The following is a 21,676-nucleotide window of genomic DNA, read 5'->3' on the forward strand; positions in this document are numbered from 1 at the left end:
GCCTACCAGGGGTGCAAATAGCCTCACCCTTTAAATATTCATCCATAATGGAGGACCTAAACTACTACACCCCACAGGCAATTCTAAACACCTCCAGAAAACAACACTATTGTCTGCAAAATGATAAGCACCCATTTCTAACGTGCACAATATGCAGCAAACATCCCATCACTCGTGTGATCTAAACTTACCTGCACCAGGATGCGAGGCCTCTGAGAGGAAGGGAAGGGAACTTTGTGCATAAAATGAGAGATGTGCCTGGGAAAAAAAGAAATAAGGGGGATGTGAGGCCAAAAATATCAGCAGTTGGCAGCCAAATAATCAGGCAATGCTTTTCAGACAGGTTAGAGTTATGAGCAGCAGTAAAACATGAAAAGCATGAACATTCTGTTACAAATCACCTAACCGAGGTAATGTCAAGTAAATATATTCCAAGTTAAAACATGATACAGTGTTGGTGATGGATTTTGTATTTCTGGACCTGGATTGGATTATTACACCGCGTATTACATTTGCAAGCACAAAGATGCTTCCGGTGTAAAGAAAAAATGGAAAACATTTCCACTACAATACCAAAAATAAACATCAGGTGTTGCTGTCAGTCCCGATGCACTGCATATCACATATTGATAATATCTCCTTTGATTTAGTAAGGTTGACACCATATAGTAAATTTCTTGTCACGCCCGTTGACAAAAGCACTATATATGTATATTATCTCTCTAGGGGAGGTGGGGGATTTTAATTTTACCTGCCCTTGTCAGTGATTTTAATCCTGTCAAACACTATCATTCAATTATCAGGCAGCATTTCGACAGAACAGAGGACTTATTGGCTGAAATAATAGAGTTGCAAAATGTTCAGAGCTATTACAGGCGCCTCTGGCTCCAGAAGTAAAAGTCCCATTTATTTTTCCCATAGACAACGTTACCTGACTCACAGTTGGAGCACTTTTACAGAATGAAACTCACCTGGTCAAAATCAGTACAAAAGATGAAAAACTGCATTAGAAAGTGTCTGGTTCTTTGATTTAAATAAAATTAAATAAAAAAGTACAGCCCTGTGTACATAAAAATATTTAGAGGAGAAGGTACTTACAACTCCCAAGGTGCATTTCGGCAAAATGTATCCAATTACCAAGCTTAACATGCGCCACTAACGCCCCCGTCAGCAAAAATGTTTACCAATTGAACAACAAAGCATCTTACTGGCTTCTTCTACATAGAAATGGCGGCCAAGGCTTGTGGGTATTGCAATATTTAGACGCATCGCCATGCCAAAGTGACACAAAACTTGACTTATTTGGTGGTTAGAACATAAACCTATACAGTGGCTTGAAAAAGTGTTCACACCCTTTGAACATTTCCACATTTTGTCACATTACAACCACAAATGCAAACATATTTCATTGGGATTTTCTGTGATAGACCAACACAAAGTGGCGCATAATTGTGAAGTGGAAGGAAAATTATACATGGTTTTCAAATTTTTTTTTACAAATAAAAAACTGTGAAAAAAAGTGTGGCGTGCAAAAGTATTCAGCCCCCTTTACTCTGATAGCCCTAAATAAAATCCAATGCAACCAATTGCCTTCAGAAGTCACCTAATTAGTAAATAGAGTCCCCCTGTGTGTAATCTAATTTCAGTATAAATACAGCTGTTCTGTGAAGGCCTCAGAGGTTAGGTTAGTGTCAACATTAGTGAACAAACACCATCATGAAGCCCAAGGAACATACCAGACAGGTCAGGGATAAAGTTGTGGAGAAGTTTAAAGCAGGGTTAGGTTATAAAAAAAATATCCCAAGCTTTGAACATCTCACGGAGCACTGTTCAAGCCATCATTCGAAAATGGAAAGAGTATGGCACAACTGAAAACCTACCAAGACATGGCCTAAACTGACAGGCCGGGCAAGAAGAGCATTGATCAGAGAAGCAGCCAAGAGGCCCATGGTAACTCTGGAGGAGCTGCAGAGATCCACAGCTCAGGTGGGAAAATCTGTCCACAGGATAACTATTAGTTGTGCACTCCACAAATCGGGCCTTTGTAAAAGAGGCAAGAAGAAAGCCATTGTTGAAACAAATCCATTAGAAACATGGTGGTGGCAGCATCATGCTGTGGGGATGCTTTTCTTCAGCAGGGACAGGGAAACTGGTCAGAGTTCATGGGAAGATGGATGGAGCCAAATACAGGGCAATCTTAGAAGACAACCTGTTGTCTACAAAAGACTTGAGATGGGGGCGGAGGTTCACCTTCCAGCAGGACAACGACCTTAAACATAGAGCCAAAGCCACAATGGAATGGTTTAGATCAAAGCATATTCATGTGTTAAAATGGCCCAAAGTCAAAGTCCAGACCTAAATCCAATTAAGAATCTCTGGCAAGACTTGAATATTGCTGTTCACAGACGCTTTCCATCCAATCTGACTGAGCTTGAGCTATTTTGCAAACAAGAATGGGCAAAAATTTCAGTCTCTAGATGTGCAAAGCTGGTAGAGACATACCCCAAAAGACCTGCAGCTGTAATAGCGGCGAAAGGTGGTTCTACAATGTATTGACTCAGGGGGGCTGAATTAGGGCTGGGCGATATGGTGAAAATCAAATATCACGATATTTTTGACCAAATACCTCGATATCAATACAGCAATGATATTGTAGTGTTGACTATTGGTGCTTTCACAAAATATTTACACAATGAGATTTTTGATAAATATTCATCAGTAATGTGGATATAATGACTAAGTGGGTAAAGGCAAATAATAGAACAGTTACAACAGTCTGGTAAGTTCAGAAAATGACATCACTTTACTGTAATGCAGCCTTTAAAACCAGGAAAAGACAACACTTGTCATATTACGATATTACAATATCCAAAATCTAAGACAATATCTAGTCTCATATCACGATATCAATATATCGCCCAGCTCCAGTCTGAATACTTTTGCACGCCACACTTTTGTTTTTTTATTTGCATTAACATTTACATTTGTGGTTGTAACGTGACAAAATGTGGAAAAGTTCCAGGGGTATGAATACTTTTTCAAGCCACTGTATGTTCAGAAAATGATCTGGAATAGTCCCATGTTCGATTGTTCAGTAACATTGAGGCGTTTGTTTAAAGATTTTTTTTAAATGAGAATATAGAATGGGGGAAAAACACTTTGGGAACCAGTGGCTTCTACCACTACGTAATGTGAAAAGTCAAAATAAGCACACACTAACACAGCATAAAATGGTGTAATTAAGAGCCAAATGAAGAGAACTCACTTCTCGATGGGCAGAGCGTGAGGGCCGGAGATAGAGTAGCGATAAAGGAATGTGAGGAACTTGCGGAAAGCGTCAAAGAAGGGCCAGTGGGAAAGCAGACAGATACACTTGTTGGTGAAGACCAAGCGTGGGGTTGTTGTGGTGGTGCTGTTAGTGGCGCTGCTGGCGGCTGTCCCCTTACAGTTGGAGGAGGGTTTGGGTGGATCGGGGCTCAAGAGACCTAGCTGGGAGGACTGCTCATCAGTCAGACACTCCTGCGGGAAGGGCTCATAGAACTGAATGGCAGCACCGTAGACCTGAAACAGGAGGAAATGTTGGATACACAACTCACCAGATGCGGTAGATGCAGATGTAGCACATACAGTAACTGCATGTACGAGACCTTTCTAAAAACAGTCTGAAGCCACGTTGGATCTCATCGTTACGGATATAAATTTATGATGAGACACTGACACCGACACTTCATTTAAAGGGCAAACTGGGAAAGCATTTCTGTTGGCCTGCTGTAGAAATGTGCAGCTCAGAGGTCACCACACTCAAAACTCTCCTTGAATACACCTGCCACCACATCTCTGTGTTCATTAGCATTAGGGTAGCAACAAATTATCATTTTCCTAGATCTGCTAAGTTGACGTTCAAAATTGCTTGTTTTATCTGATCAAAAGTCCAACACCCAAAGATATTTAATTTACATTCAAATATGACAAAGAAAAGCAGCAAATAGTCACATTTGAGCAGCTGGGACCTGCAAATGTTTGACATTTTAGCTTGAAAAACCACAATTAGTTATCCAAATAGTTGCAAATTACTTTTCTGCTAGTTGACTTATCAACGAATCCGCTAATCAAGACGGTTTTAGCTCTACGTAGCCAATTTAATTATCTACAGTAATGTTTGTATACACACACACATATGTACTTCTATAACGACGAGGAGTCTTATTGAAAAAATGCATTCCTGAGCACATAACAAGTAACATTAACCATATAAAAAAACAAATCTTAACCCTCATACAGCCTTTTGAAGAAGTGGGGACACCTCAAAATATCCTCACGTGTAATTATAACATCTCAACACTGCATTTCCTTTTTGCTACTTTTATTTGCATCTTACTGTCATTACGTATTTCAATTATGCTTGATTTTTATTATCATTTTAGTGCTTTTGTTATTGATATTCTATCCTGCACTTTCACTGTTTTATTAAAGTGCTGTTCGTTCTAATTGTTGTATGTCTTGGGGGGTACAGCCTTACATGGGTTTCGGATTCCGAATTCATATCCCGTAAATCTTTTAATCTGGAAAGCACTTTGTGCTTAATGCTTGAAAAGTGCTAAATAAATAACCTTATTATTACTACTATTATTATGTTGTCAATGTTTAACAATGATTTCCAGATGGGAAAGTCCAACGGATGTACTAATAATGAAAAGTAGCAGACAGTTTAGAAACCTCTATGCAGTCCTCTGAATCATCCCTACACTCTTAAATAAATGAAAACATTAATAAGCATAAAAAGAAAACAGTGCACCTCTGCTTAACCTTTATTGATCATCAATACCATGCAGACAAACAAACAGCGGTTAGCTGAGCCAGCAGCAGCATTAGGCCAAATAAATCCTCTCTGCTTCCTGGAAATATGAGACTTTCCCCAATTCACGCACGGATCCAAGCTAACTGGCTTATCTGCTGGCCGCCTGTGTGAGTCACTTTTTTAACATTTTACCGCGAAATGGACCGAGGTGACCCATGTCCTTGTTTGCTGATGACTGAACTGAGAATGTGTGAATGTGTGTGTGTGTGTGTGTGTGTCATATGTTGTGTTTAGAAACGAGGCATTGTATCTTTGTCCGATGAATATGAATGACAATCAGACCTGCTTATTCATGTGTTTAATCCAAACAAAACAGTTGTGGCGTTTTGTTTTTTTGCTCTTTTAACCAATCCCCACTTATTCTAGGGCCTCATACAGGGTTGATTTGCGTTTATTCTGTCATACACAACTTGCAACACACAAGTACAAGTATTCACAAACAAAAAAAAAAACTTTAAAAAAAATGAAGACAACCAAAACAGGATTGGCAAGATGTGGCAAGAGTTCACGTCTGAATTAAGATTTGTTTTTAATAATGAAGAGTTTAGGCAGCGGTGAAAAGCACATTTACTCAAGTATTGTACGGTACTTAAAGGTCCAATGTGTAGGAATTTCTCCCATGTTGAGATCATATATCGCAATCAACTCTCTCGCACCGCGCAGTTCAAAGTACGTATTACAGCTACGGTAGAACTTCACGCTTCAAAAAGCCGGTCTCGTGCTCTTTTCAATATTTGATATATTTTTTTCTTTTTCTGGGTGAAGAAGAAGAAGACTCCTGTTCCTGAAATCTGGATTCTGAATACATGTCGGGAAGCTAACATTAGTTTAGCTAACAGCTAATTCGGCTAACCGCTAGCTGACAGTTAGATTCAGTCTAAAATAACGTTAAGTCAACATTAATGGGAAAAGCAGGCTACAGCTAAATTAAGACTTTATAGTAATAACAATAAAGACAAATATTGAGTGATGGTATTTTAAATGAGCAGAAGTAAAGTAGAACTGATGTAACAGCTGTTATATACAGTACAGGCCAAAAGTTTGGACACACCTTCTCATTCAATGTGTTTCTTTATTTTCATGACTATTTACATTGTAGATTCTCACTGAAGGCATCAAAACTATGAATGAACACATATGGAATTATGTATTTAATAAAAAAGTGTGAAATAACTGAAAAAATGTCTTATATTTTAGATTCTTCGCAGTAGCCACCCTTTGCTTTTTTTGATAACTCTGCAAACCCTTGGTGTTCTCTCAATGAGCTTCATGAGGTAGTCACCTGAAATGGTTTTCACTTCACAGGTGTTCCTTGTCAGGGTTAATTAGTGGAATTATTTCCCTTATTAATAAAAAAAGCAAAGGGTGGCTACTTTGAAGAATCTAAAATATAACACATGTTGTCAGTTATTTCACACTTTTTTGTTAAGTACATAATTCCATATGTGTTCATTCATAGTTTTGATGCCTTCAGTGAGAATTTACAATGTAAATAGTCATGAAAATAAAAAGGAAACGCATCGAATGAGAAGGTGTGTCCAAACTTTTGGCCTGTACTGTATGTTAACGTTTATTTTCAAGTTTTATTTTGAGGGTCTTTTAAAGTTATTACATGCTGTCTCAGCTAGCGGTTAGCCAAATTAACTGTTAGCTAAACTAACGTTAGCTTGGCTGTCGACCGGAAGTGTGGAACAGATCGTGCATTGTCCTAAATCCTCGTACAACAGCGCATGCACGAACATTTTGCGCATGTGCACAACGGATCGTGCAGGCACAACGGATCGTGCAGGCACAACGGATCGTGTACCGACAGTATATACTACTATCTATGCGTCTAGCCCAGTTCATGCAAATGCAAATGTAAAATTTTAAGCCAATAGGAATACTTGGAATTGATGGTGGTTTAAAATATTCATGAAAAAGGACGGAAGTTAGGAAGGAAGGAAGTTTGTGAACGGGCAAATCAGATTTTGATAATGAACAACTTAACACGTTACACACTGGACCTTTAAGTACAAGTTGGAGCTAGGGCTGGGCGATATATCGATATTAAAAATATATCGATATATTTTTAAATGAGATATGGAATTAGACCATATTGCATATATCGATATAGTTCAAATGTGATCCTTGCTCCCATAGATATATACACAGACGTCGCCTTGAGGTTCTAAACATACGTCAAAACCGCCGCCATCTTGGAACAGGGGTCCGAAGCATTCAGATCAACGCTAAAGATGCCGGACTTTTGTACTGCTTAATTATGTTCGATAGAGGAAATGAAAAGAACAAACAGCAATGAATAACATTTAACAGGTGACAATGTGTTTTATGATTATGTATGCCGCCTTCGACCAGCAATCTGAGCTCCGGGCGGCAGCGGGGAGGCGGAGAGCTCCGTGGCGGCCGCAGCGTCTCTTCCCCGGGAAAAACACAGCTTTGCCTCGCTGCTGCGCCGGTCCCCGCTGATCCAGATCGGACCAGCCAAAGACAGAGTGGTGATCGGTAGGATCTTACACGTAGTCCAGGACGACTTGTATGTCGATATCGGCGGAAAGTTCCAATAAGTTTGCCGGCAGCAGGCGGACGGAGAGAAGCTACAGCGGGGCAGCAGAGACCGTCTGCGGCTGCAGGATCTGGAGCTCAGTGCCCGTTAAAATGACATGTAACGCATAAATACATACAGAAATAAATAGTGGAGGAATGAGCCTGGACATTTCAGTCTGTTTTAAACTTCACCTTGAAGCAGAAACTCTTAGTTCAGAAGGGTGAAGTTTCCGTTTGGACTCAGATCTGTGAACCGATCATAATAAATATTCTTTGTATTAACACATTAATTAGTTTCTTTGTTTTGTAGTCGATAGTTCATCTTTTAGTTTACTTAAGTGGAAGCAGTATCAAGTGGAAGAATGGGACTATAAACCTAGGCTTATAGGCATGAGGCATTACATTTTGAACAAAGTAGATTATATTAATATCAAAAGCTTAATTGACCTTTGGAACGAATCACAAATATGGAGCTTTGATTTCAAAAAAGGTACTCCTGTTATACAGTATTTAGGTTTACATTTTATTGTTATTTGAAAAGCTGAGCATTTAATCATGAACCAGGTGAAGAAACCGGTTTATTATTTATTTGATTTTGCAACTGTCTCTATGAAACTACTTGTGACATGTCATATTTGATTTTGGCTTTGACTGAACATTTGCTCTCACTTTGCGGAAAAAAATATCGGGATATATATCGTATATCGATATTCAGCCAAAATATATCGGGATATGACTTTTGGTCCATATCGCCCAGCCCTAGTTGGAGCCACTTATACTTTACTTTAGTATTTCTATTTTTCTGATTATTACCATTATCTGATCATTATTTTCAGCTTTAGTTCCCAGTTACTTTGCATATAATGACTTTTGGAACATATCTCGTGATTAGTTTCTAAAATAGGATTCGCTGTAATAAATGTAACAATCCAACAGTGTTTAAAGTAGTTCAAATTTGCTCTTCCTCGAGCATCTGCAACAGTAAAATGCTGTTTACATGTTAATGCATCATTAATAGTAATGTAACACTGTGATACTTTTATTTCTGATACTATCGGAATTTAACATTTGTATAACGGTGGGTTCATTACCCCTAAACTTGAATAAGTAAACTCTGCTACCAACGGAAAGCCCAAGCATTTCTTTGCAGTGGTCATCCGGATGAAATTAATCGTACACAAACACATGGTAGATGAACGCCCAGGCTCTTGGGCTCTCCAGCATGTCGTTTAGTTGCCAGTTGCGCACATTTCCTCCGGCCGTTTTGCACGGTGTGGCGGCTTGCCCAGCCAACTGAGGACTTCCAAACTTGCATGCAAACAAAACCCACACACACACACACGCAAACTCGACTCAGCAGCAGTAGGCCACAGAGGGTTTGGCACCAACGATCGCTGCCGACCCCTAACTGGCCTTGTTCAGCAGAGCCGCTGCTATCTAAACATCAGTACGCTTTGGATGTTATTTGTTTTTAATCACGATTGTGTTTCACCACATAATTCACTAATATGCATCAACACGAGCCTGGTCCAGACTCGGCCACCTTCCAAAGCACAGCAGGAAAGGGGCTTGTGTTTGGATTCTCTGGGCTGCATGTAAGTGAACAAACACGGGTGTCATTTGGACATTTTCACGTGCGCGTTTCTTTTATAGTTGTGGAATTTGGGGGTATAATCTACAAGGTATAGCAGTGTCATGTTTAGACAACTACAACAGAAGCCAATTTCAGTCCGGTGTAAACAAACCATCATAACCCTGAAACAAACGGGAAAGAATTTGATTGTTAACATAAATGAACAGGATGATAACAACATTAAGTGCCTTAAAAAGGAGTTTAGTTTCCTCTGCTCTGTTAGAAGATCCCTTGCAGCAGTACTATGCTTTAATGTACACCCAAACTCTGACGGGAAAAATAAAGAAAACTTCTCCATAGGATGTAGGATCAACCAATCAGCTCGCTTGACACGCAGATCCACACTACACATTGCTGGAATTTGGGAGATGTGCTGATTGGCCTTACCCATAACACCCTTTCCTGCATATGTTCGCAAAAACATTTACCTGTATCTTCGAAGAAGCATAATTCCAGTTTAAGAGGCTAATCTGAGGTGGATAATGGGTTATGAGAACTGATGGGTCATTTGAGGGGTTCTGGAGTTTCTGTGAGTTGCTTCATACATACTGATTCACACTGGAGTGCGTGTTTAAGTGTGTCGAATTGGTCTAGTGTGTTACCACTAAATTTGAAAATAGGTTTTTGCCATACCCATTATAGAAAAAATTTTCAGGATGTGTTTTCAGTGGGTTCACTGGGTACCTCATATTTCCGTTCCAACTGAAGTAAAATACTCAAATTTCTGTTAGAGTCTCTGTTGGATGTGGTAGGTCCATTTTAGGTAATCCATGTATCCTTCTCATTACTGGTGAAAGGCTTACTTTCACTGGATCATGCAGATTATCATTACATCATTTAAATTCTTGCTTTAGTGACTAATGACCACATCTCGCCTTAGACACAGCTAGCGTAACAAAACTGGGCAAAAAACTTATCCAGGCCTTTAAAAGTACAATATAATGTTTTCGGGGACACTAGTGTGCATGTAAACTCTACGCTGTTTGTTTGTGTGTAACTACATGCAAGTGACAGAGAGAGAGAGAGAGAGAGAGAGAAAGAGAGAGAGAGAGAGAGAGAATATGCATTGATGTCTGGTCAGCCTTGTCCTTAATATTAAAAGGTGCCCTGCCACACGTATTTCATTACTTTGTGGTAATGTCTGAAGTTCTACCATGGACTCTGTAACATTTTTTGTGGACAAAATCCCTTGGTTACCTTGTTTCAAGCCATTCTAGCGTGGTATAGAAAGCCTACAGGAAGACTCAGCTCGATTTCTGCCAGTTCTCATTAATATTCAACAAGCTAAGCGGTTTGAATCTGATTGGCCTACAGCTAGAATCCTTTACCCAGCCCAACTGGGCAAGCTAATGAATAGTAATGATCTCAGGCAATATGATGTCAGACTGACCAGCTTTTGTAATTGGCCTGATTTCTCTGCTTATTTCTTTTCAGTGGATAGAGCTGACAAAGGAGGTAGCAGTTCATTTTCACATTCACAACATAACACAAACACATATGGACCTAACATATTTCAAAAAATGCAAGTAAAAACGGTTTTGTATGGCAGGGCACCTTTAACAAATAAACTAACAAAGTGTAATTGCATTTACTACTATTATTTGCGTTTTATTCATTTCTTCAGCAAACAGGATCATCTTTCAAAAAGAAACACTAGATGTGGAGTTACAAGGTTTTCACCTGACAAAAACAACATGCCTGCCTGACCCACTTTCCCGTCTGGCATTTAGAGCATTGTGGTTTTCTCATGCCCCACTGTAGTGCAGTAGTCTGTGGTCGTGTCAGCTGTATAGATGGCAGTTACAGACTGTTGATGAGGTCTAACAGTCACTGACACCCTCTCATGTCTGATGCTGCTACTGAGATGTGTGTCATTGTTGTCATATGGATGAGAGAGAATGAAAGAAAAAGTAGTAAGAGAAGAGTGAATCTATCCATTTGTTTTTCCATTTTACCTTCTCTCCGGAGGCTCCGGTGAGGACAAAGGTGGAAAAAACAGGGAGGGAGTATTTGGTGTTAGCTGGCCAGCACTCGATTGTGGCCCCCATGGGAAGGCAGAAGAGAGGGACAGACTCTGGTAGTGGGAATGACTCATAGTCCTCCTCTGGATATCTGCTGAATAAACCTGGAACAGGAAGAGAACTCAGTTTAGAGGGCTGCAAAGTGCACCCTTCCCCTGTGATTACCAATCAACAGCTGATTTAAATGCAAAATTGCCTTTCCACAAAGCTCAAAATCAAACCAAACCAGTTCAGTTCACAAAGAGACTGTACTTTATTGAGTCAGTGTCTCACTAGACATGCCTGGCTTTGTAATAAGCAATCAGTGCTTGGTAATCATCAGGCATTTGGGTCATTAGTCACTGTCTGTGAACACAAACAAGAAACAATGATGTAGTGATTTTCAGTTTCTGCACCTTCTTAACTTTTTGTGCTTCATCAAACTTTGGCTCAAGGACTCTACAAGCGTTATTAACAGGCACAAACTGTGGAGAACTCGAAAATAACTCAATGCCTCCTAAGTGACAAACCTTCAAACATCATCAAAGGTTTGTTCATTAAATGTTAAAAAATTGTAAATGCACAAGCATGCACATTCACATTCTTGGGGGGGAATGTTAAACTGGTGTACAATTTTATATACATTTCTTACGTCTCTGTATCATTTAACACTAACATAATCTGACACAATTATTCATCATGAAAACGCCTGCAAGTGCACAGCTAAAGAAGTAATGCACAGACTCTATAGATGAGGAAAACTGTCATTTTGACTTCAGTGAGAAACGATGAGAAGCAGTTGTAATAGATACAGTAACAAGTTACATGGTGGTGATGGAAACCTTGTGAAAAGAGTACACAACACAGGTAATAAATAGAGTTATCAACAGCACCAGTGAGTTTAGCACCCTATAAAGGAATAGTTTGACTGCTTATTGGCTTTCTTGCAGAGAGTTAAAATAGGTAGGGTCGGATGCTTGGGGACATAATCACTACTCACAAGGCCAGTTGGTGAAATGCTGCAGCTGGTGAGCTAACCATTAACTGGACAGCCAGCCCAGCCAGGTTACTGCTGGTCAACATCTCCCGGAGCTTCTCTTTCCAGGGCTTCTACAGGTTTCACCAAGTCAAATTTAAGACTTTTGAAGACCTTTTTAAGACCGTAATGAATGAAATGTACCCTACAGTATATCACAACATCAAAAACAAAGTCAGACGTCAGAGTCCGAAAAACATTGTCTGGAACAATGCCCAGATTTCCACATTTGCATTATAAGACTGGTGTCTAGATTGGCTGCAATATAAGTTGCATGTTGATCTCATTTTTTGTCGTAATACAGTGAATTATATTTGGAGCTTGCTAAAGGTCACCCAGAAAACTCATAATAGTAGCATAGCGTAACAGTCTGCTGCAAACCATTGCTCTTTTGAGAAACATGTTTTACTCGGGTTGAATGAAAGTGTGTGGTGCAACACGGCTAATAAGCTAAGATGGCTTGATCCATTTTGGACTCTCCGACTCTTTTTAAAAAAGGTATTCAGAGCTCACCAAAGTTCAAATCTACGTGGAACATTTGCGCAGATTAATTTCGCCTCCTTGAGCTCTGAATATTTACTCTCTATGGCCCAAACACACTTATTATTTTGGAAAGTAGTTGTTTGTGTCAACCTGATGAATGGGAGTCCAATATTCACTATCATTTTAACTCTTGTTTGATCTCCAGCAACTCCTAAGAAAAACCTCTGTAATCAGCTGCCTGAGGCTGGTGGAAATGGAGATGATAAGAGCACCGAGACTGAACCAAAACTGTGCTGTAACTGCAAAACAATAAGCTAAAAAGGGTTAATAAACTCCATAGAGCTGCAAAGTCGATGATAATTCTCACGGAATGGAATGTGCAAGTGACTCCATTCATATTATATACTGTAGTCGTTTGAGTTCATATACAAATAAATTGATTAATGCAACTTTGAGAATTAACATAGTATCAATTCAGGAGGTTCCTGACAGTTCTTCTCACTAAATATTAGGCTACTATAATGTACACACCGGGGAAGGTCTTGTATACACTCTACAGCTAAATGTACACATTTACAATATTTCCATGTTTATTTGAATGTGAATGGACAGATGCTACAACATAGTAGCCTGACAAGCCAGACCCACATGAAGATGTTGGGTCTGGGAACTCCCCATTGGCAGGGCTCAACCCAAGGGATGGGATAAACAGTTGTCTTTCAAATTCCCTCTGCATGCAATAGGATATCGCTACAACCAAGAAGAGCAACGAAGAAGGTAGCGGAACTAGTTGACAGATTAAACTTTTGCCGTGTTTTTTAAGAATGACTTCAGTGCCGTTCCTTGTTCTTTTCTCAAAGAAAAGCTTAACTCCAAGTCTTCCAGAGTCGCGGCCAAAGCCGATTCGAAAGACCGCTATTCGCTAGCAGCAGCAGCCATAAGCCTGCCCACCGACTCTGTACACGATGTGATTGGCCCGGCCAGAGTTTGGCTTTTCCAGCTCGCAAGCCAACGGAGAGTTGCTAGACCCCCTGGCTGCAAATTACATTTGCTGCCACTAGGGTGCATCTAGATTTCTAGGCTAACGACACAGACATTTGTGCAACAAATCTCCAATGTATAGCATCACAGCATTTATAGCTACTGCTAATTTCCAATGCCTGTCCACCAACAGAAGAAACTTAGTTTGTTCAGTTCTGGATAAAACTGTTGCATTAGTCTATAAATAAAGTCAGATGTTGCAGAACATGTTTGTTTCCAAATATCAAAGCATGAAGCATGCTGGATTTTTCCTGGCCTGAAATGTGGAAAATAAAAACTTCTGTGAGCTGACTTATCCAAAAAGCTAGTGAGAAACAGATAGCATCGCACCATTCACAGTCTGCTGCACATTTCAAGATATGTACAACAAAACATCAGCCAGCCAATCTGAAGCTGAGCCAAACACAACCACACAGAGCCAACAGTGTTATCAGAAAATGACAATCTTCTGTCATCGGTTTTTGGAACTGAAATCGCAAAGATTTAATGTAAAATAAGCCTCATATTACCAGTAAATATATGGCAACCATTTAACCCTTTAAGGGGGAAGGATATTGGTGTGCAGAGGCTTATCTCAGCTCCAATTCTGAGGCATCAACATGCTTCAACAAGCCTGAACTTGCAAGCACAGCTGTAGCAGAATGTCCTCATGCAGACAGTTTACTCTGCAGCAGACCCTCCTCTCTACAGACATTTCTATAACAACACATAGGGAAACAGGCAATATGTTTATTGCAATAAATATTTTTTACTTCAAAATGAACTTACTTTTTAGTACAACTTGTCCAATTTCATATTCATACAACAAGTAACTTTCCAAATACATCTACAATCATTCTCTGACTAGTTTGTTTTTCTCACAAAAGTAGAATAAGTGATTAGGGGAAGAACTGAGGGGGGAGAGAAAGTATTGGTTATCTGAAATATATACCAGGGAACAGGAGGTACACATCAGTATTTGGATCTGTGTGCACTGGTAGTTATGGGATTAGGAAGACTTACCTGCTTTGTAGGCTATGGTGTTGGTTTTGGCCACAGACTTCTTATAACACAGGTAGACCGAGGAGCCCCACTGAAAACAAGAGCACAACGGGAAAACTTAGCATTTAAAAAAATGAAATGATAACCCAATTTGATGAAGGTCAGCACGATGTCTCTGGGAACCATACAAAGCTCCTCGACCACCATCTGTTGGAAGCTAGGTTTATGGTCGCCGCGGTGTTCCTGGCGCGAGCCATGAAATTCCGTCACCACGTCGGTCGTTTCCAGCGCGTGGTCGTGCACCTCTGAATTTTCGTAACTCGCGGCACGCTCCGTTTTCAGTTCAAAATGGTCGGCTGGGAACACTGGCCAAGTCTTATGCAGGCTGCATGTACAAACATCTCTTGCTTATTCACGGATTATCTTGTTCCATTAACAGTCTATGGTTCGTACACTCCCTGGTGTTTCGGATAATGCTGCAACAAACAATACGTTGACCATAAACGTCTGCGAGCAAGCATGCACGTAGCGGGGGCTCACGCCAGGGTGTCACGCGCCATGGTGTCACGCGCCAGTATAACCAAGCCTTGAGAGTGAGTGAGTGAGTGAGTGAGTGAGTGAGTGAGTAAGTAAATGAGAGGTTAATTGCAAAGCCCTTTGTCCACTGGCAGGCAGAAAAGCACTGTATAAGTGCAGCCTATAATCATTCATCATTTGGCCTCAATTAAAATGTCCCCATAAAGCCAGTCAGTGTAATTATCGATAAAGTAGAAACTACTGTACAAAGATGTATTACCCCTCCAACAGTTTAGACCTACACATCCCAACCAAAAGTCCAACTACACTCAGACATGTGCATCTAGTAACTAAACCATTAGCATGCAGAGAGAGAAGTGATAATGCGTCGGATAAACACGTCTTGTTTGTGACAATTAGTCACTGTAAGGGAAAGATGGACTATGGCGACTCAAATTTGCAATAAATCTATAACAACCCGGGGCTAGAGATGAAGTATGCACCCAAAGCTGTGCTGAAATATTAAAATGATCCTCACAGCTCCTACATTAGTCAGACTGAAAAATTAAGGTAGCTAAATCCCAATTTTATTGGAGGAGCCACAACTTCTCCTGCATGCATCACAAGTCTCTGTAGATTTAATGTACGTATATACAGACTCACTAATCAATTCCTGTTTTAAGACAAATGAGCCACACACAGTTTCTCAAAGGGGGGGTGGGGAAGGTCACCGGTTATATGAAATGTCAAATGCAGAGCACGCTGCACACAGCAAGGACTTTGTGTGTGTGTGTGTGTGTGTGTGTGTGTGTGTGTGTGTGTGTGTGTGTGTGTGTGTGTGTGTGTGTGTGTCTGTATGTGTGAGTCTGTATGTGTGTGTGTGTGATTAAGAGAATATGACGGGATGATGGGCAACGGATGGAAAGGAGATATTTTTCAGCACAAATACTTAGTGAGGATTAAACCAAACACGAGAGCAGAGGCCATAAAACTCGAGGGACTTCCCTCATCGAAAAGAAAGTGGAACCGTATCAACACACATGGCATTTTAAAAACTCCCTGAGGCAATGCACGGTGGTTTTAGACAATTTTCCATAATTGGATGCACTAGCCAGTTTGTGCGAGTCATCTAGGGGTCGAAATCTCTCTCCTTACAACATAAAAACCACAATTAACTGGAAAAAAGAAGTAGCAGGTGGGATGCAGTCTATTTTTTTCATTTCCCTGCCCTTCTCTGTCCACAGAGAATCTCTGCTCTACATTTTTCCAACATAACCCATCATTTCAAATCTTTAACTGAAGAAAGTATTTTTTGTGTTTGTCAGGCTTACTCATAGTCATCGCCATGAAGCTCAACGTCATCTTGTATTTGTTGACTGTATTTCTGAAGCTCATATCACCAATTTAATTCGCTCTCCTTTAAAACGTGTGGAGAAGGATTTGAGAAAAGTGAGGCATCGGCGGTATAGTGTAGAGTTGAGGATTCAAGACGTCTGGCTAAAAAAAGTGTCTTGACATTTTGAATTTCAGACAAGGCTCTGACAGGATGAGCAATGAAGTCTGCAGAAATCAAAATGTCATGGTGTAACATATGTTAATACCTTGTTATGATGAAAAACATTCCAGGAGTTATTCGGTAATGAAGAACATGACATTTTTGGGGTGCCCACTTACCCTCGACCTGCACCCTCTAACGAAGTTATCTACAGAGACTTGGCTTGGGAACCCGAGGGTGGCCGGTTCCAAGTCCTGCACGGACCACAGTACGGAGTGTGGACTGCCAGCTGGAGAGGTGCCAGTTCACCTCCTGGGCACTGCTGAGGTGCCCTTGAGCAAGGCAATAAATCCCAACTGCTTGGAGTGCTGTCTAAGTGGCACCCCTTCGCTCTGACATCTCTCCACCAGTGTTTCCTCTATGTTGATCTACGGTTAAAATTTCTGCCACCACAGTATCAGAAATAGGGCAGACGCACAACAGGGTTTCCGCTATGTACATGTAGAAGCGGCGCACCGCATATGCCGAGCCGTCTGCTCTACTGAACTCAAGCGAACTGTCATCCACTCTCTCTCCCCGCGACGAAAGCCGCGACATGAAATCCGCACTCACGCGGGTCCAGTGAAATGTGACAGCTACAGTTTATGGGAAAATAGCATTGTGGACACTGAATTTGATGAATTTACTGTTTATCAGACCCCAGATGAGACAAGAAGCTAATGTTAGCAAACGCTGCGGTCCCTCTGCCTTTGACTCCCCGCTGCAGGAGACGCTGTATTCCTCCGACACGCTGTATTAGCGTTACTGTTTTAAAACAGGTTTCCAGGTTAGTGGCGGTGCATACCGTTAAAAACCAACATGAAAAACGTAACTAGTAATGTTCGCTCTGCGTTTTGTTTTGTTGTTAAACTGTGTGTAAAATGAGCGGTGACGTTAAATCACCGGTTTCAGGTAACGGCACCGTACGGTACTGTCTATTTGCTGGATGGTTTCAAGGTAACGGTCGGTAGCTAACATTAGCAGATAAGCCCGTTGATAAGCCCACGTTATTGTTCATATTTTGGCACAATGTTTCTGACCGTAGTAGTGGTGGTCATAGTGACTGAAAGTGTGATGTGAGATGCTAAAAAGAAACTACATGCTGTTTTCAGGTAACGTTACTTTTTGGCGTTCGACGTGCTTTTTCTTAAACAACTGAATGAATTCCATGTATCCATCCTGTTGCTCTGGGAAATTGGTCTCTCGTTTTTGCAAATGGGGACTCCAGAAAGAAGCCCTTGCTTTTTGACTCTGAGGTTTACTGTTGATGTATCAAAACTCCATTGCAGACGCTAGAAATAACTGGACTTGACCAAGAAATACTACAAATGAAATGTAAAAAAGTACATTGTGAAAAGCAGCATGTCAACAATGATTAGGCGTTCCCTGTCCACCAGTGTCTCTCTCACCATGCTGCTGTTGAGATTCTTCTCCACCTTGCAGAAGGTGTGCGGGGGAGTCTCGCCCTTGCTCGGGATGATGATGCAGATGTCCGTGACGGCGAGGGCGGTGTGCGGCTGGCTCTCGGGCGCCCGTCGGTAGGTGACGTAGATGCGCTGGGAGGAATTGCCGCTGATGTTGGCTGGGCGACCGGAGGGTGTGGTCTGGATGAGGTGACAGCCCTGCTTCAGCCGCTCCTTCCACTCATACAGCACGCTGTGGGAGGAGGCACAACACAGCAATCAGCCAAACAAAACTCCACATCAGCGTGTAGTTATTAGTGTGATTACCGCCTGGAATTAATCAACACAATATGCAGTCATGATCTCATTGGGCCAATTAGGTGGAGCTTCCCGTTTAAGTCTAGCATTGGGCATTCATCCCAGTTTTCAGTGGCTGACAGAATGGAGATGTTTAGGCTTAATGTCTGCTTTGCACACCATAAACTGCAAAGCAGAATTAATGCGATTCATGAAAAAACAACATATATATCAGCTTATGAAGTGGCAGGCAGAGTGCACAGATATCTCCCTAACTTCCAGCTCAGGGTCATTTTTAAACTCAATAACTTTTGCCACACTTACAGGAGTCTACACAGCAACAACAACAACAACAACAACAACAACAACATACGCTATGAAGTAAAAGAGCCATCAAGTTTTTGACACACAAGTGAAGAATGAAGTGAAAGTTACAAGTAATTTAAAACTGCAAATTCTCTGGTTTCACTTACAGTAAGTCATCAGGCATTTTAGTTTCTTCGTAACTCGTGATTATACTAGCTGGTGAAAGAATGACTTGGCATCTATGTTGCATGCAAATGCCATATTCAGTGTCCAGTAACAGCAACACGGCAGCTCACATAAACAGAGGAAACTACGAGCCAAGTGAGGAGCTCTAGCTGCTTTCAAACACAAACTGACAGGAGTAATCACAAGGTAAAATATTACACATAAATGTTTTTATTTAGTTTCCAGTGCAGCAACGTAAAAAGCTGTCGACCCATTCAGGACAGGTTGTATGAAAGGAACAAACAGAAAACAGTGTATGCCACACAAGTCAAACAACAGCAAAAGAAAGACCAAAATACTCAAAGTAATCCCTCCCAAATCACTGCCAGTAAGCAAATGTCAGTATGCGCCAGTCACAATGACACTGTAATTCCATTAAGCTGTGCTTGATTAATAAATGTTTATAAAGCCTGGAATGAGTTCAAAAAAGGTCCCCATGCTTTCCGTCATATTACACATTCTATATCTTTTGTATGTGGGCTTTGCTGTGGAAAGTGAAAGACAAAGTTTGGTGGGTGCATGCTGTACTTGTATGACGCTGTAATTAGAAGAAAACAAATGTTATAAGGTTATTTCTATACTCTAATTAATCACTGTCCCCTGCTTATATACAGTTTTTTGCTTTGTTGCATCCGTCAGTTGTCATGCAGTATATGCATATAGGAGTACACTGTCAGTCAAAACTTATTAACCCAGTACTGCATTGTAATAAGGCACCAGGGGACACTCACACAAACCACTTAGTGGACAAGTACTCAGAGGTATAGACGACTAACAGAAGTAGTAAACTAAAAAAATACTCTTTGTGCTTCCATTATGCACTTATCCTCCATTAATGTTTCAAGTGGATCTCAACAGGCATTTTGTGGCACTTTCTAAAAGCTGAAAAGAGAACAGAATTTAAAGTGGTCAACTGGGGGATTTTTTTCTTTAATTTTGTCTGTTTTTTATTTCTGGTTCTCATCCTACCCATCAGACCAGTGCAGCAGACAGCGTTCCTTCATCGACAGAGCCACCAATTCTTTGGAAGCCTCGGTTGCTAAAATCATGCACGGAAGCTCAACGCTCTGTTCGTTGCATTACTCTCCGAAAGACCAGTGGGCATACAAACAAAATAATCTGTGAATAAACACAAAGTAGTAGAGAAGAAGTAGAGAGCGGAAGAAAGGGAAAGCAGGCTGCCATGATAAACACCGACGTGCCGCCAAACATTACATTTATCTGCTCTAATTATGAACGGGACTATCCTTTAACTCCAAAATGAAATGACTGGCTGCCTCTCGATGTTACGAACACTTTTATTTTTTAGCTTTGACAAAGCAATCTCATGGTTTTCCACACCCTCCAACAAAATGTTTCTTCTTTTCCCAGTGTGGTGTATCTTAGACCACATATTTAAGGTCATTTGACTCCCTGTGGTCTGTACGTGAAGAATCATACAGATGTTTGTTGTCTTCCTATCCGACCATGTTGATATTGAAAGCACAGAGCACGGCGAGTTACATTATGGCTCATGCACCTCGCGCCGGCAACACTGCGGCGACCATAAACCTAGCTTTAAACTGGTCCTTGTGTTTGGTAAATTAGACCTTTAACCCTTGTGTTGTCTGCCCGTCAACCATGCAACTCTTTGTTTTTCTGGATCAAAATTTTAACCTTTTTTTTTCTCAACGCTTTGGTCGTCTTTTTCGACACTTTTGTTACTTTCCCATCATTGTTTTTGTCACTTTTTTCAAAGTTTTTCGTTTTTGCTGCACCTTTTGACATTTGTGTTTTTCCCCCCCATTTTTGTCACTTTTTTCAACGTTCTTTTATCATTTTCTTTTTCAAATGCTATAAAATTAAATAAAACTTGCGAAGAGCGTTGTAGGGAGCCATCCACGTTGACCTAAGGACAACAGGAGGGTTAATGCCTGTCTAAACAGGTAGAGTTGTGTGAGGAGGTCAAGAGGTTGAGGAGTTTTGTGCAGTATTTTTTTTAGGCTGAGGCAGCACACCTCTGTTCAAAAATAACTAAATAAAACATTAAAAGACTTACAAAATGAAACATTAACCTTCAGGGGTAAAGAGCAGAAGTGCTATTTTGCACAATAAAATGAGTGTGGCTATTGTTAAGGCTGTCAGATACTCACTTAAGTAATCACAAGACAGAATGTGTCAGTGTTTGGGTGGATTACAGTCTCTGCTTAATGTCAGTGATCCTCATATTTCCTTCTAGTCCTCAATATTGAACAAAGCTAAATTGATATTAATATGACTGGTCACAGATAACACTAGTGATTCCCTCTGCTGTCTGAGCAAGAAGTCACTGTCACATATGTAATATGTATAAATCAATATGTAAAAATGCACGTAAATGATGGCAGTTTTTATCTGATTCCACACACACACACACACACCTCAGCTCAGCTTCCCATTAGTCCTACCAGTGTCTGGGAAGTGCAGCCCCTCTGGGCTATCAGCACACAAAAGCTGCTGATACTGTCTGAGCAGAGCCACTGTGTCAGTGCCTGATAAGCACTGCACACTGTAGTGTCAGAGGCCAGTGTGAGCCTCCTTAGCATCGTCACCACCTGCCTCCTGCCAGCCAGAAGTGTGAGAGGACTCAACAAATGGTATCGAATTCCCCCAGTTCAAAAGATGTTGCTGAGGAAGACACCTGTAACAGCGCTTCATACCATTCCACTTTTTGTTGCAAAATTGCAATGCCAGGCAGACAGAAAGTGGCTGCTGTGGAAAAATGCTGCACAGGGAGAACAGAGCGCTTTTGCTTTTCAGAACCAAAATGATATGGACCAGATTTTAAGCCACAAACT

General features: G+C 40.8%; 1 protein-coding gene across 4 annotated transcripts in view; it reads right to left on the bottom strand.

Moving 5' to 3' along the window:
* LOC114552899 (C-myc promoter-binding protein) overlaps positions 1-21,676 on the bottom strand; it is an 88,636-nt gene that overhangs the window by 42,423 nt on the left and 24,537 nt on the right. For 3 of the 4 annotated variants that reach the window (XM_028574008.1, XM_028574004.1, XM_028573996.1), the window contains exons 3-7: positions 18,039-18,285; positions 14,601-14,670; positions 10,994-11,163; positions 3,266-3,561; positions 192-258 (exon numbers count right to left, since the gene is read on the bottom strand). In XM_028574008.1, coding sequence (XP_028429809.1) covers positions 192-258; positions 3,266-3,561; positions 10,994-11,163; positions 14,601-14,670; positions 18,039-18,285 — 850 coding nt within the window. Of the gene's footprint in view, positions 1-191; positions 259-3,265; positions 3,562-10,993; positions 11,164-14,600; positions 14,671-14,767; positions 15,155-18,038; positions 18,286-21,676 lie in introns of those variants that run through there. The other variant, XM_028574016.1, reaches the window with a different exon arrangement.

This window comes from Perca flavescens, chromosome 1 (assembly GCF_004354835.1).
Source record: "Perca flavescens isolate YP-PL-M2 chromosome 1, PFLA_1.0, whole genome shotgun sequence".
NCBI lineage: Eukaryota > Metazoa > Chordata > Actinopteri > Perciformes > Percidae > Perca > Perca flavescens.